The 16,245-nt window shown below is 42.3% G+C and overlaps 1 protein-coding gene across 1 annotated transcript in view; it reads left to right on the top strand.

Moving 5' to 3' along the window:
* The first annotated feature begins 510 nt into the window (after nucleotides 1-510).
* The window catches only part of p (WD40 repeat domain-containing protein pink), a 37,867-nt gene continuing 22,132 nt past the window's right edge, over nucleotides 511-16,245 (top strand). The window contains exons 1-12 of the mRNA XM_037421122.2: nucleotides 511-650; nucleotides 1,556-1,782; nucleotides 2,492-2,602; nucleotides 3,963-4,024; nucleotides 4,995-5,181; nucleotides 5,913-6,043; nucleotides 7,644-7,770; nucleotides 8,768-8,850; nucleotides 10,290-10,373; nucleotides 10,688-10,788; nucleotides 11,345-12,539; nucleotides 13,413-13,558. Of these exons, the coding sequence (XP_037277019.2) occupies nucleotides 1,675-1,782; nucleotides 2,492-2,602; nucleotides 3,963-4,024; nucleotides 4,995-5,181; nucleotides 5,913-6,043; nucleotides 7,644-7,770; nucleotides 8,768-8,850; nucleotides 10,290-10,373; nucleotides 10,688-10,788; nucleotides 11,345-12,539; nucleotides 13,413-13,558 (2,335 nt within the window). The 5' untranslated portion in view covers nucleotides 511-650; nucleotides 1,556-1,674. The remainder of the gene's footprint in view (nucleotides 651-1,555; nucleotides 1,783-2,491; nucleotides 2,603-3,962; nucleotides 4,025-4,994; nucleotides 5,182-5,912; nucleotides 6,044-7,643; nucleotides 7,771-8,767; nucleotides 8,851-10,289; nucleotides 10,374-10,687; nucleotides 10,789-11,344; nucleotides 12,540-13,412; nucleotides 13,559-16,245) is intronic.

The raw sequence follows: 16,245 nt of genomic DNA, 5'->3' as shown, positions 1-16,245 counted from the left end.
TTAAATAAATCAACAAAATAAAATAACCTCCTGAACGGTGTGCCACCCTTACTTGCATATCATCCTTGAGGTTTGAGCAACGGAGACTTGCTGTAGAGAGGATAATAATTTGGTTGAAGTGACACAAATAACCGACCACTAGGGTAAGGTAGCGTACATTTAATAGACAGCCACATTTTGCGAGACTACTAACGATGGCACAGTACACTGGTACATTAACTCACCGAACTCTCTGAAGTATGTGGCGGGCCAACGGAATGCATATCTTCCACAACAGTAAGCCTTCACGTCCTCTCAAATTTTGCCGCGTTACATCGGCAAGGGTGCATATCTGCTGCAATAACACCACCATCATCACAAAACGTTTAGTTATTTAATTAAAACAATGAATCGATTCTGAAGCGCACAAAGAAGACCAGTCACAGCTAGTATCTATTCGAAAGCGAAACCGAAACATTTAGTTTCTTATATGCACTCGATCACACTCGATGGAGCCACTTATGCTCATCGTTATGGATGGCTGTCATGGATGTGAACCTAAGCGGGCTGATCTCGAGAATAAACCCAAGGATTTAGAGTGGATCACTATGGAATAATGTACCACCGCTGTCTATGGACCAACTCACAACTCTGCATCATCGTTTTGAACGGTAAGGCTACCGATCGTTCTCGGTCCATCGCAATTCCAAGTGTGATTAATAGGCTTAAATGTCCGTGCGTTATGCTTGTTTTCGCTTTCCGATGCGTTTACTTGCTGGTTTTTAGCGTGCATACGTAATGGCTTGGATGCTGTGCTCGAGATCTTCACCGTGAATTATCTGAGAAGACTCCGCGCGCGCGGGGTGAAGTAAGCTTTGCGCAACTACGATGCTATTTACCGTTATCAGCAGAAAGTTGTTACGGCTTGAGATAACAGTTTCCGAACCAGATAGTACGACGCTTCACTCTACTTGAACTAAACTAAAGGTGTCCGCTTTCCCTTTTGACTTGGCAGTAACATGATACACAGGGCAAGGTCGTCTCATGCATCAAGTTCCATGCAGCAGCTGTTAATCCGTCGTTTCTCGACGAGTAATGACCAGTAACGCTGTCGGAAACGTATGATTGTCTAATTCGAAATGTCTTGCTAGAGTGACACATTTCACTAAGCTGATATCTCTAAATGATCAGGCGATACCTTAAACTTATTGTTTCATTTGGGCATGCATAACATCATCAAATTACCGTAAATCATACATCAAGTCGTTCCGATGTGTTGATCGCTACCAGACAGAGCATATGCGTATAAATGTCACACGCTGGTGTGTTCGTTGTGTTCGCAGAGACAGCGTAATTGTGCCGAAAGTAAGCCGTGGCTGTAATCTCTACGGCATGCATTGTTCTGTCTGCAGCTTTCATAGTCCAAATATAGAACTCTTTCTCAGATACGTATTGTTTTGAGCAGCTAAACTGCAGCATTCGGCCAACTTGGGAACCGTTGTCGATGGCAGACCCACTACAGAAGTAGGTATGACTCTGCAGGGTGCCAATCCTTGCATCTGGGCTTGTTTTGCAGAGACGCACCTTTGACAGTATGGCTTGCACTGTGCCAGTGACAAGGAGCAACCATGTATGGACCACTGTATCCTAGTGCCAAGTGGTCAGGCTGTGCCGCAGCTTACCTAGCCAAAGCGCATGGCCGAAGGTGGAGCCGAGCTGACCTCACAGGCACCCTATGTACTGGCAGAGTACCAGTCGCTTGATGGCATCCTTGCTCCTATCAGAAACCTCACCAGGGTCAAGGTATGCCTTCCTGCATCACATCATCATTTTTCTGCCAGGTTCAACATATCCAGTTCTAATCCACGTTCTCATTACCTGCAAGACCCACGTAAGCACTCATTGAGACTAAGTCATTCTAGTCTGCCAAGCACGGAGTCGTGTTAGCGCTCCCAAGCACTCCCTTTTTCTGTTAGCTATCTTCCACTGGAAGAACTTACCTAGCACTATCGATTGTGAGTTGCAGTATGATGAAAATGAAAATGTGGACTGCGCATCGAAAACTGTGTCACCATCCAGACCAAAGAGCAGTTTCGTAGTGCAAAGCACCAATCGACAAACTCGGCAGTGTGTAATGTTTCCAGTGGGCAAAATTTCTTCGCTGCGCATACAAGGAGGATTGCACAGGTGTAGGAAAAAAAGCGCAAAAATTGTTTTTCAAGATTGAGGGTGTGCGTAGCATGGCACTGTGATCACCACAGTCTACTATATGAGTCTGTTTCTGGAGTGGTAACTAGGTTACATGGTAACTTACTTATATTGTGTAGGTTAAGCAGACGCAATTCTTTTGTACTAACTGGCCTGCTGGTATTGTACACTTCTTGCTTTCAGTGTTTTATGTAACAAATCACAAGATTATTGTTCGTAAAAGTTTCATTTTTGGGGTGCTAGTTTTCAGGAATAAATTGACACATTTCTAAATTCTCTCACTGATCCTTTGTTCTGTGCTCAGTATGCCTGCTTTGACGCTTCCAAACGGTACCTTGCCTTTGGGGCTACGACTGGAGATGTGTTCATGTTCCACCGAGACACCACTGCATACATCACTACAATCACAAACAAGGTTCGGACTTTTCAAACCATTCCTGTTCACTTAATCAGTGTTGTTTTGATGGTTTCAACAAGAAATGTTACATATCTTTCATTTTTTCTCTTCAAGTCAGTGCTTTACATTTGCAATTCATTTTAGAGATTTTTCATTTAGTGCGACCTTTAAAGTTTTCAGGAAATCTTTATTTCATATCAATCCCAATATTTGAAGGTTGTTCCTGAGCAAAAAAAAAAAAAATCAGACAGGTGTTATGATGATAACATAGCTTAGCATTTCTTATATTCTAGTGGTCATACTTTGTGTTTCATAATGAAACAGCCTCTCGGTCCATTTATTGCTTGATAAAATATTTATTTCAAAGTATGTTATGCTGGAACCGAACAAGTGTAACTCTTGTTTTTATGGTACACATTTTTTATTGTTCTCCCCCTATATATTTACGCATATTCTTGGAAACTAAATTTTTCTAGTTACAGGTGTCTTTAATGTATTCAGACACTCACGTTTGTCTGTATGACTCATCATTACTGAAAGCAGCTGCAGACCTCCCAGTGCTTCATGTATACTCTTTCTTTTGTCCATTGTTTAAGAGAGGCAAAGAGATTTGTGCTTTTTTTTTTCATCGCACTCATCAGCTTGCAAGCTGTAAGCATACTTAAAATTCAGATCCATTCTCATCTCACACATGTGCTTACCTAGATGTTTCTTGTGTCTTTCTTCTATTTTTATTTTTTGTAAGTCATCACTGCCACAATTATACTAATGTAGTGTACATAAAGTTGAATGCTTCACAATTAGAGCTGAGTGATCAATCAAACAACTTTCTGATTATTCATTTTTAGTTCACGTTTCTTTTTTATCAGTATATTGACCTAAACCTGATTGACCAAACAAAAACCAGGCATTTGTTTCCTTAAAAAGAATTGTCACAAAAATCTTGTGTTAATTTCTTCTTGCTTTTGTGCTGTATTACGTTGCTACTAACTACAAGATCATGGCAGAGAACCGACGTTTCCTAAATAGATAATTTATTATGTATATTATTGAAGTCAATGGAAAGCACTGTATTTTAGTGTAATATTTATAAAAGTAGGTTTTATTTAAAAGATGTTTTATACTTTTTTCTGCTTCTTGAGCTTAGAGCTGCTTTTTCATGCCACCACTTTGTTTTGATGAGACAAATTTGTATAATTTCTCAAAATAAAATATACATAAAATGCGGTTTCAATAACAAGGCAAGATGTAAGGTTTCATTTATAAAGTTTTTCTCGGTGCCACTGCTTTAAGTGTTCTGATAAGAGCTTGCAAGTGATTGTTATGGATGAGATATGTAAAAAGGCTTGCAATTGGAGATAAGAATTTTTTATTTCAGGAGGGTGCAGTGTCACAGGTTGCCCTGGCACCGGATGACTTTGTCCTTGGCATCGCCACTAGGTTTGTAAAGCCATATTCGTCTACTGAGTTTGTCTTGTACTACAGTACACACTACACGTTTCTGTAACTGGTCGCGCTCATGTAAAGCACAGTTTCTTTTTTTAGAAATCGATTCTCATAAGACATTCAAGGTAACAGATATACAAGTTTGCGATAATAATTTTTTTTCTTTTACTGGGCAATATTTTTGTTTGTTTGTGTGGGCATAGTAATCGTGTCGCTGTACTGAGCACAGTGTGTTCGTTTTTGTGAACGTTATATTTTCTGGATTTTCTCATTAAATGCGTGCTCTCTTGCAAGCATCTCAAATATGACAACTCTCTAAATGTTCCAAAGGTTCAGGAAGTGAACTCAGTGACTGCATTTATTATTGTACATATATCTACCTAATATTTTTCTATTTTGTTTTTTCTGTACCAGTGCTTCAGCTGGCACTTTTTCTAATTTTTTATCAGTCACTGAACTTTACAAAAAGTGTAGTGATTATAGAGCAGCGATAAAGAATGAAGGGCTCTATATTGAAGCACTGCTTGTCCCATTCCAATAATTTCGTATGTTTCCTTACAGAATCCATCTTTTTCATGTATTTTCGTTATGTTCGCCATATATTTTGAATTCTATGGAAAAATACAAAATTATAATCATTGGAATGGCCTATGGAACGTTTCAGTAGGGCTTCTTATGTAGCGTTTGGCAACAAAACAGTTTGCTTTTGTGTATACACTCAGACCTCGATATAACGAACCCTGATATAAAGAAACATCTGTTATAACAAAATAAATAGTAAATAGTCTTGCAATAGGTATAGTGTTAGGAATAAACCTTTATAACATATTTTCGGATATAGACAACTTATTTTCGAGTTATACGCAACTTTGTTATAATCAGATTCGAGTGTACATGACAGTACCTTACTCGTCATTTATCAACATTAGATGATATGGGTGACACTCATTGCACATACTTACAGTCGTGGGCATGTTGTCGTCCTGGAGCACAATGCTAGGAGACCCACCGTGCAAGCACAAAGGCTACAGCTGTCTTTCGAGCACAAGGGAAGCGTGGTCACATGTCTGGAGTGGAACAGTGCGGGAACTCGACTCTTTGTCGCCGACAATACTGGAAAGGTCTCCGTCCTCAACGTGTCTACGTCGAAAGTACGTTCATGTTCAGCCCAGCTTCAGCCTCATGGTGCAATCGCCCTCTTGCACATGCTGATTGTATGGGGCTAACACACTTATGGCGTACAATTCACTGCTGACATTTTATTTACATTTGGCTGCCCTTCCCATCATCGCTTAAAGATTAATTCATTCTGAACAAATGGATAGACCTGCTGACACTGTTCATTTGCACTTTAATTTGATATTGATGTAGTCAAAAGGCTTATTCTGTGTTGTGTGCTTCTGCCAGTCTATTTGTTTGCCATAGCTCATAGGACATCTTATATAAAGAAACAGGAGATGAATCATGCTGCCCAGGCCCCACTTCACAGTTAACAACGTGCCATATCAGAAAAAGCACTGGCTATGCAATTTCTAATCTCTGTAGAAAAAAGATGACTAATGTTGGAATCTGGTAAGCAGGTACATTTAACATCACACATGCTGCTTTGATGCATCTCTAGCAAAGTATGTGACAGCTTTGTGTGAGCATATGCTTTCCGCAGTAAGAGGTGCATCAATTTCTTGTTAGAGAATTATGGCCTCGTTGTGGGGTATAGCTTGCATTCATGCAGGATAACTCGCACCTTCTTCCGAGTGTGAGCTAGTACTGACTGCTGCAGAGAACTTGAGGTGTTTTTTTTTTTTGTGCTTGCATGCGCACGCGTAAACAACATGTAGCTTAGGCGCCGTGGATGGTAAAGTGCATTCACTTTCTATTGCAGGCCAAGAGTCTGTTCCAGTCGCCACCGAGCACCCTGATGCGCCTAGACTCAAAAGTTGTGCAACTGAACTTTGCGCAAGATCGGCTGCTTGCTTCAACACTGACAAGATGTTATCTTGGTGATACAATTAGGTGGGCAGTTCGGTGCGGCATTGGTGACTAGCTGCTTGCTACCGGAGTACTTCCTGCGGTAGCATATCATCTGTCAAAGGGAGAGAGGGCGGGCCTATGTAGAAGCTGTAGTGTACGGTATTGCATTCTGTGGCAGTGACATATTTAAGTCAGACAGGAACGCAGGCAGTGGACAGCGAGATTGATGGGCACAAACATTTGCTGCCGTCGTAGCAATGCATGACAAGCGGGGGGTGAAGCAGTTTGATGGCATGGAGCTCTGTAGAATGATGGAACCATTCTAAGTTTGCTGAGAGAGCATGTTAGTGTAATCAATTTTCTTTGAAAAAAACCCTAGACCAATTGGCCGGCTTTTATTTATTAAGTTGTGAGCACTTTAGGGGCCAAGCTGTCATACTCTGTCGTATGCTTTTGCCGCTTTGTGGGATGTTCCATGTGTAGCATATTGAGCGTGTGCTCTTGCTAAGTAGAAGTTGTCTTCCTCCTGTTCTTGGAGCTCCTTGATGATGATGAGTGAGCATGTGGTACCACAAAGTAGAAGTCTTCTATCTCTTGTTCTTCGAACACATTGATGATAAGTGAGTGTGCTCTAGCACCAAAGAGAAATCTTCTTCGTCTTGTTTTTAGAGCGCCCCTTGATGAGCACGCTCATGCAAAGAAGAATTCTTCTTCCTTCAGTTCTTCAGGTTACTTGATGATTACCACTTATCATCATCTCAAAAAAAATAATTAGTGCACTTGGTGTAATGCAGGTAAAATTATGTATAAAAGAATAGGAAAAAAAAGAGAAAGCAAGTACGAACTAGAAAGAGAAAGGGGAAAATTGCAAAAGTGGAAAGAGAAAAAACTTATAAATAAATAGGAAAAAATAAATAAAAATAATGAAAGAGAAAAAATACAGGAAAAAGTGGAAAGAAAGAAAAAAAATGTTAGAAGAGGAAAGAAAAAGAAAACTGAACAGAAAAGAAGAAGGCTGCCCATCTCTGCTCTTCCTTTAGGCTTGGCATCAAAGTTGCCTTAATTTTTTCTTATTTGCTAGGATCAGAAAGCAATGTGATTAAACTTTAGTGATTGTTTTATTTTTATTGTACGTGTTATTTGCATGTCACAACTCACTGGCAGCTCATTCAGGAGAACGGAAACTGATCTCTAAGACCTTGCTCTACAGTGGGGCACAAACGGCACGAAGCAGACAAAATGAAGGGGGCAGGACGAGCACCCCTAATTTAGAGCTTTGTTACACCAGCTAGCCCCACTATAGGTACTCAAAGGGCTTGCTTTTGCAGAGTGTAGGCGCTGGAAGTGAGATCACAGCAATCTTTTCCATTTGTGTGATACGGCTTAATTGTCACATACTACTCAAGAACTGTATAAAACCAATTTAGTCAGCCGGCACAATGCCAGTCCTGTCCTACATTTGTCACTTAGGTGGTTAGAAAAACTCCTGTTTCGATAAAAAGTGGTGCTCTGGAGACCTGGAGTAATGTCTCCTGATGGATTCTTCTACTTGGTTGCACTACTTTCTTGCTTTGCATTGCAGCGTCATGTTGTTCTACCAGCTGTGGTCATTGGCTTTACACTGCTTGTTTCTTTGGCGCAGGGAAAAGTTCACCCAAGTTGGTAAGAAACTGAGGGATGGAGAGTTTGGTGGCTGCTTCTACCCGGGCAGCAAGCCGCAGGATTCTATGTGCATTTACGCAGCCCGTCCAGGGTCAAGGATATGGCAGGTAACAATGGTTTATAATTCTTTGAAGAATGTAGACGTGACTTGTCGATGTCTCACTAAATAGGCAGGCAATGTGCAAGCAAAAAAGAGCAGGCCACGCAGGAATAGAAATGGCTAAGAAAGTGAATGTTTGTTTGTTTGTTTTCTTGTGTGCATTTTCCAGTGCTTAACATAAGGTGACCTGTACTGGCAGACCTGTGTATTTTTTGGTAGGTTTATCTTGCTTCATTGGGACAAGTGTGATTAGAGCACAGAGGACAGTGTTCCATTTTTTTAAGACTTTTGTTCCTCTAAAATTCTTTCTATGCTTTTCTTAAGTGAGCAGCAAGGTTCTAATAGCTCAGTCAACCCTTTGCCTAAGCTGGCTGAAGGTTATGTATGATGTGTCGACTGTTGAGTGGTCTGTCTATTCTTACAAATTTTTCTGGTGGCTCACAGTATTCTTTGATTACCTGGCAGCTGTCAAGTATGGAAAACTTTCCATTAACCTATTGCTACAAATGCCATGACAACCAAGTAAACTCGCCTTGTGTACTACTGGTGTTGTTATGAGTGTCCGTGGGCATGTATGTTTTCTGATCACCCGCTGCTGCTGATGGATAGTTAATGGTTTAGAATTCATTGAGCATTTTCATTTCGAAATGAAAGGACTGAATTAATGCTCTGCACACGCAAGCTGTTGTCAAGTAGGTGTCGTACAGTCTTGCGTTGCCTGCCACAGTGGTTTAGTGGCTAAGGCACTTGGCTGTTGGCTAGCAGGTAGCGGGATCGAATCCCAGCCGCATTTTCGATAGAGGCGAAAATGCTTGAGGCTCGTGTTCTTAGATTTAGGTGCTCGTTAAAGAACGCCAGATGGTCAAAATTTCCGGAGCTCTTCACTACGACGTCTCTCATAATCGTATGGTGGTTTTGAGATGTTAAACCCCCCACCCACCCTCCCCCAAAAAAAGTCTTGCGTTGTACAAGTTGTAGCTGTTCTTTGGCATCTTCTTGTGCAGGCTGATCTCAAGGGCAGCGTGCTCAAAACTCACCAATTCAAGGAAGCTCTTGCCATCAATTCTGTCAAGTTAGTTACGTATAGGTAAGTAAGTGCTGTGACTGCTCCTGTGCTCATTACAGAGAAAAGTGAATTGAGTTACAAAGTTCTGTGTCTGGTCATGGACTACCCTTTGCACTTGGTGAGAAAACACCTTCTGTGGATAGCAGACACTGCTATGAAAAACAAAGCCAAATCTCGCAGTCTTGTGCGATAAGAAGAATTTAGCATTAGAGCTCAAAGTTGCCATTTTCTCAGGCGCCCACCTTTCGTACAGAAGCCCATCCTCACTCGCTTCATAGCTGACTGTGCCCGCTGGCTGACGTCGAACAGCGGTTAGATTACCATGGGTTGCCACCACGCGCCACCTCTGCACTCCATAGTCTGGTAATGTTACCCAGTGAGCCATGCTCCCATGCGTGGGAATCACAATGGCAAACAGCAGTAGCCCTTCATCATGCGCTAACGGTCATGCTGACATAACTTCTTTTAAAGGCGCAGCCCCTTATGGTCATGGCTTCTCCGTTGGCATTGGCATTGTGTGCCGTAGCCACCGCTGACAATGACGATGGTGCTGATGATGATGAAAAACAAACGCGTTCCGGACCACACATTCTCTTTCTGCCATCACGGCGCAACACATGCAAGGTGCCCACTGTACGCCATGACGATGACGCTGATGACAATGCAGATGGTGACGATGGTGATCGCAGACAACGACAGGCTTGCGCAGTAGGTGACGTCTCGGTATGCACCTATGATGCATTTCGTATGACTGGAAACGACCAAGAATCACCAGGGAAACGTGCCCAGACCTCGTCTTTTCCAACTTCAAGCTAGACCCGATGCCGCAAAGCAGTAATAATGAAGGCAAAACAACATTCACGACTCAACACAACAAACCAGTTATGACAAATAAACATTTTACATAAGTGTACGCAGCTTGGCACTCATTTAGTACATGCCTGAGTGGTCAAATGTCACTGGTGAATTACGGTAACCCTGAACGATCCCACAGCTTCGCCCACTCATCATCATTCACTTCGTGGATGTGCCGGGTTTTTTCCTCATGCTGTCCCTTCCTGCTCAGCGACTGGCACGCACGTTGGACCCACAGAAGAGAGAACACTGAAAGCACGTGACGAACCCCTGTAACTCCGCTCGTTTTCGACAGATTCAATGGATTTTAAAAAGTGATAATCGACTTATGAGTCAATAAACTCGAATGCTTAGGTCATTCAATAATTACTTGGAAAAGTGGTTCATTACCCTTTAAAATATAAATTTTGATACAAAGGCCACATTTTTGCTACAGGTGTGCGCATGATTTTCGTTGTTTTGCTGTCACAAAATGATCCTGTCTTCCGGTATACCTTGTACTCTTGTATTGTTTTTAACCTGTTGCATGTTGTTTCATCTGTGTAAGGAGGGGGTCTCCAAAAAACCATTCAACTAATCACGCTTGTGCTTACTCAATTTTCCAGGTCCGATACCAGTACTCTTGGAAGCGCCGCATCCCCCCCTGCCTCAACAACAGCATTTACAAAACTACTGACTATATGGGCAAGGTACGATTTCACAGGAATGCTTTCTGTCCTTTCTTTGGGTTATTTGTAGTCCACTTTCAAGTTGTGCAGCATCATTATCTCAAATAATTAATATTACTATACTGAGAAAAATAATAAAGGGGAATTTGTAGGTTTTGTCATCTTCTGTGCCATATAATTCTTCTTTTAATCTTGAAATATAGCAAAGGAAAGCAAGTTAAAAATTAAATTTCCTTTGAAATGATAACTTAAGTTTGACACCAGTTGAATAATCTGCCTGATATTATGTTGATGGTAGAGCACATATAAATATGTCTTGGTACTATTCTTTGCAGCAATCATAGTTCGCCATTTCTAATATCCTGGAGTTCCAATGGCCTTTATGTAATCAATCCACAAGAAGGAGAAATAGTCCTATGGAATGATGAGCTGAAAGGTGAGAAAACAAGATGAAATTTATGTTCTGCTGTTTTATGTTAGTCGTGTGCAATGAAACGTCCACACCATAAGCCATATGTATATAGTTATAACCTCTACTCGCAAGGATATGCATTGACTTTATTGGGGTGATATGCCTTTAATCTCTTTCAATAGCCTAAGATACGATGAGAAATTCAAAATTACAATGTAGTTTGTTAGCCTTATTGTGATGATTCTCAGTTACTCTTAGTGCAAAACTTTAATTAGTCGCTGTGCTTTTTCTTCCATTTATAAACTATTTATATGCTTGCACGGCCAATCAAAATGATGAGAAATCTCTGTGATGTGTGGTTAATTGCGAACAAAGTAACCATGCATGAATATGTCTCAGTACAATAAATAATTATAACTTTGTAATTGAGCCATAGTGGATTTAATTTAACTCAAACGTCATCACAGCCATTTATTAAAAAAAATTTTTGAATCCTTGAATAGAAGTGCTATGTCAATGCTGCAGTTGTTTTATTAAGAGAAATAAAGCTAATCTTATGGTCCTGCTTTCATCTTTTCAGATGTGAAAGATTTGAGGTGCGTTCGCAACAACATTTACATCCAATTACACAGTGGTGAATTTTGTACCTGTTCCCTGCTGACGCCAGTGCAGGCCGTCTTGTGCTTCTTGCAACACAGCCACGCAATGCTGTGTGGTCAGTTTCTGTGTCAAAACCAGCTCCTCATTCCCAAGCCCGCCTTTGAAAAAACCGTGCCGAGTGAACTGTGCTTCGATCTCTACGACAAACTGCAAGAGGCTGGTCAGATCTCATTGGCTGCATCTGTCGCAAAGATTCTCCTGGACAACTACGACGTCGACATCACTAAGAAGCCAGCCAAGCCGAAGGCCGATCTCACGAAGGAAGACAGTTTAGACTCGTCGTCATCTAACCCCGCGCACGTCTCTGTCGAGCGTGCACCAACGAAACGGCGTAGCAGGGAAGCCCAGAAATCCAGAGACGAATGGGGCGTCTCGTCTCCTCGTCATGTCCGCTGTCACTCGTCAGAGCCCATCAAGACGCACGTGGTGTACAGCCCGAGACCAGCGCGAAAGACGGTAAGGCGCGGGAGCGACCCTGCACCACCGAGCACAATAGAAAAGACTCTTCCAGCAGAGAGCTCTTTGAAAGTGAAGCCAACCAAAGCATGTAGTCCAACTCCGGCTCAGAGAAGCATTGGCCCGTCTAGCACTCAGAGAGAGAGGAGTCTGAGCCTGGACGCACCTCGACAGGGAGCACACGAATCTCAGCCAGCACGAACACTCTCAGAGAGGCCACGGCAGCTACCGACCGCATCCAAGAGCCCCGCGCTCGTTGGCCTCAGTGTCGGAAGCCGAGATCAAAACAAGGTACCAACAAAAGTCAACAGCGACGGCAGCTCGGGCAGGGAGACCCCTGAGGATGCAGAAGTGTCACCGACCCCAGGGTGCTCTGAGGTTGAGCGGGGCAACAACAGAAAAGCTTACGGGAGTGCTCTGCGCATTCTGCCAGCCATTCCTGCATCGCCTCTGGATTCGCCCATGAGTCCGTTAGACAGGGTTGACCCAGAAGTGCTGGCCAGCATGTATGCAGAACAAGATGTGGGCTATGAAAGCGTCTACCAGTACCTCAGCTTGGGTGTCTATGGTTCGAGCCTTGTACCGGCTGCCTTCACAATGCGGGGAGCTGACCTTGCTCAGCTGGCTAATGTTGCTGACCTTACGAAGCTTCGAGATACGTGAGTGCTCTCAAATATGGCCATTTTGGTGGGTATAAAAAAAAGACATGGTCGGCCTTTTGGAAGAGTTCTACTGTAATTGTTGCATCATAATATATAAAGGGATGAAATGAACAGATCCATCCATTTCTTGTTAGTATCTAGCAGCGTCTTTGTGCGTTATGATGCATGTCCACAAAATAATTGTCTATACTATTGTTTAAATACCTAACAATTAAAAAAAGTGCCAATACTAAACAATAGTTATTATTTATATATAAGTTGCATTTCTGTATTCTAGTAGTGTATTAATGATGTATATATATAGTTGCACTATTTGTGGTTATCAAATTTTCAGGCATTTAGGGTGGGGTAAGTCGACAAGTTGGGCCAGTTGGTTGGGAATCATATTGAGCTTGGTTAACAGCCAAGTTCAACATACACAGTGTAAACCAAGTTCAAGATAATGGATGGACTCAGCTGAAGTTAAACAGAGATGTGATTAAAAATTACTGGGAAAAACCTTCGTCTTTCAGGGCGCACAAAGTGGCCTAATTATTGTGCCAGTAGCATGACCATATGTTTTCATAGCATCTAACATGGAAATTTGGGTTCCTTACAACTCGCCCTCGAAAATTTTCAGTAGGAGCTAGTGAGGGAAATTTCATTCATTTAGTGCAGCCAAACTAAGCTGACGGATGTCAAATACCAATTCTATTGAAGGTGCTGCGTAATTCGATGTGGCTTTCACCTTGAGAACGTGTCATATTATGGTTGTGCCGGAATTATTGATGGCATGTAGGCTTGGCTTCAAGTTTGTTGTTTTGATTGTGCCACAAAAAGCCTTGGTCACTTTAAGAGAGGTTTTGGAATCAAACTTTGTTTATTCTGTAGTCTTTCATCAAGGATATCCAATGGGAAGGACACCATACTGAAGAATCTCCGTGGCCTTGAAAGCAAGTTGAAGTACTTCTCAGTGGACCAGGTGGCAGATGTGGGTCTCACATCTCCATTGTCTGTGGTACCAGAGTGCACTCCAGGTGCGTTTCATGCTGTGCAGTCTGAGTTGTCTGACTCATCATAAGCAATTTGCGGACATCACTCTGAATGCCATAATGCAAAGAGCAAGTAAAAATATGTGTTGATAGGTGTACTATTAGTGTTGCATGTCTTCATTTGTCAATGACATAACTCAGTGTAACCGAACTGTGCAGGCCTAGACATTGTTTTATGTAAATGCCAAAGCAAACAATGTTAAGCCAAATTCAAAGCAAGAGTGCACAATAAGCATGAAAGCATACGAGCTTTCATATACCTAAAAGGAAAGGTCTCACAGTCGATCTCGGATATATCAAACTCTAAGAGAATCGCAAAATAATTCGATATATCAATACTTTGAAATAAAAACTATGCACATTTACGGCCTAATTAAAAGTATTTTGGGCCTCAAAAATCATTACATGCACTAACATAATGATTCACTCACAGTATAATGAACAAGGTATGAACTGCAAGTTACCGCAATTTATTTCGCATGAAAGTGGTTATGACGCATCTAAATTCGTCACCTCTCCCGAAAAAAAAAAAAAGTTTACGACAGCGCTTTACTTGATGTTGTTTTAAGCCGCAGACATAATATTTATCGCTACGTGCAGGTCAACGTTCTGTTCAACTCCCGAACAAGGATTTATCAGGGATGGGGTGAGAAGTACACAAGGTGCAAAAGACAACGCCAAGCCATGATGCTTAGTTTCTTCAGTCAACATGTTTTATTGATGTCACTTGTGGCTTTGTAGCTGGCAGCCGCTGCTTTTAGCTGCTTTGATGCAGAAAGCTAGTAAAAGCGTAGCCTCCCAAATGCGTTTAAAACCGAAAACACCAATAGATACGTCACGAGGGTGCACATTTCGAAGGTTATTCTTTTAAGGCTCACATGGCAAGTTGAGGTCCCTAGATGAAACAAGTTTCCAAGGTAGCGTCACTCATTGCTCTCGATGCCGTCCTCCTCACTTTCGCTTACTTTCCTTTTGTCTGCCATCCGGGTCTGTAATTGCTCCATTCCTTTCACGTGACCTTGCAAATGACTGGTGGTGTTATTTATTATTATGCAAAAGGTTCAAAACGAGTACGCATGCGCATATGGCTCCAGCCAGATTCTTGCCGTGACCAGAGTAGCCAGGATACAAACTGAAGAGGAGGAGCATTTCAGTTGGCACTCAGTCGGCCAAGATTATTTGGTGGTGCTCGTTCAATGCAATATCCGAGTTTTTCAATAATGCTGAGTTGGCATAAAAAAACAGAAAATGGCTTCGTTCTTTTCAATTTACCTTGTGCTATCTGAAATGAAGCATGCCGTGAAGTGTATTTATGAAACATATCACGCGAACGCTTTCGTGCAACGCTGTCGACAAAAGTCGACGCGGATCTGCGAAGCGAGTTTATTTGTCGGTTTTTATTGAAACACCAGGAGCGCGTATAATGCGCGTCTAGGGCATGCCAGTTGGTACAAATACTTGTGCATATGCGTACATATCCAGAACAGCCGGAGCGTGTAAACAACGCCCCTTCAGGAACATTTGTGCTTGATCAGTTGACCAGAACGCGGCATAAAGTACCGAAACACGCTACTTCGGGACACCTCACCATTAGAACTCTCACTTTTCAGGAATATCTGCGTACCGCACCAGAATCAATTTGCATTACGATTGTCAAAACGGGCACATTAAAAAAAATAAAACCCTCATCGCAGTGCTGCTAGTCAAGCGTTCGTACCAGTTTGGCCGTGGTGTTTCCTTGCGTGTGCACAAGCCGGCTGTAATCACTCGTCACAACGTCTCACCATGTGGTCACTGACAGGATCCAGTAAGAAGTGCATTCACTGAGGCACAGCATGAACAAAACACATTTGGACAACTGGATTTGTTATAACGGAACGAACTACGATGTACGACGCGAGACGCCATGGCTATTGGTGTAAAATATATAACTGCACAGCGTTGCCAGTTAAGTGATGCACATCCCGCTTGCTCTTGTGTTGCACCGTTTATGTTCATAAAAGTAACCGTTTAATAGTACTCATTTCATTCTATTTTTCATTTACATCTATTCACTGTTGCAACTGAACCCAAACATTCGCTTTTTGATGAAACTTTTGAACCTTCTAGGAAGCGCTTCAAGAACATAGGCGAGGATAAAGGGGAAAGGTGTAGCTACCTTGGAAACTTGTTTCATTTAGGGACCTTAGCCATAGTGCGCTAACGAAAAAAGAAGGGAATGCAAACATTCCAATGAGATAGCCAAGTCACTTCGCATTCATATCTTAGTGTTCTCGGCAATCGGTCTTTTGAAAAAAGTCACAGCTTTGCCGCAAAGACGGAGCAATGAACGCGATAGCAACAATTTGAAAGGTCGCGCGCAGAGTGGAAAACAGATCGAAACGTGCCCCGCGTTTCTCGCGCACAAATGACACACGAAACGTACTCACAGATATGGATGCATGCTAATAAGCGTCTCATTTGTTACTTCGCTGAGTCTGAAAAGTACACGCTTTTTGCAAACGGAGACTGAAATGATTGCAATGACCTTTGCGCGCCCGATAACTACAGCAGAATCGTTCCACGTAAAGCCCGAGGCCAGCCAAGACGTACGATCCTCCCCTCCTTGCCACCGCGAGATAAGAGCGAGCGAGAAGCATAGCTCCCTTTTTCTAAGCCGGGCAAACTACGCG

This window comes from Rhipicephalus microplus, chromosome 2 (genome assembly GCF_043290135.1).
Source record: "Rhipicephalus microplus isolate Deutch F79 chromosome 2, USDA_Rmic, whole genome shotgun sequence".
Classification (NCBI taxonomy): domain Eukaryota; kingdom Metazoa; phylum Arthropoda; class Arachnida; order Ixodida; family Ixodidae; genus Rhipicephalus; species Rhipicephalus microplus.
This window is presented reverse-complemented; position numbering and strand designations above follow the sequence as displayed.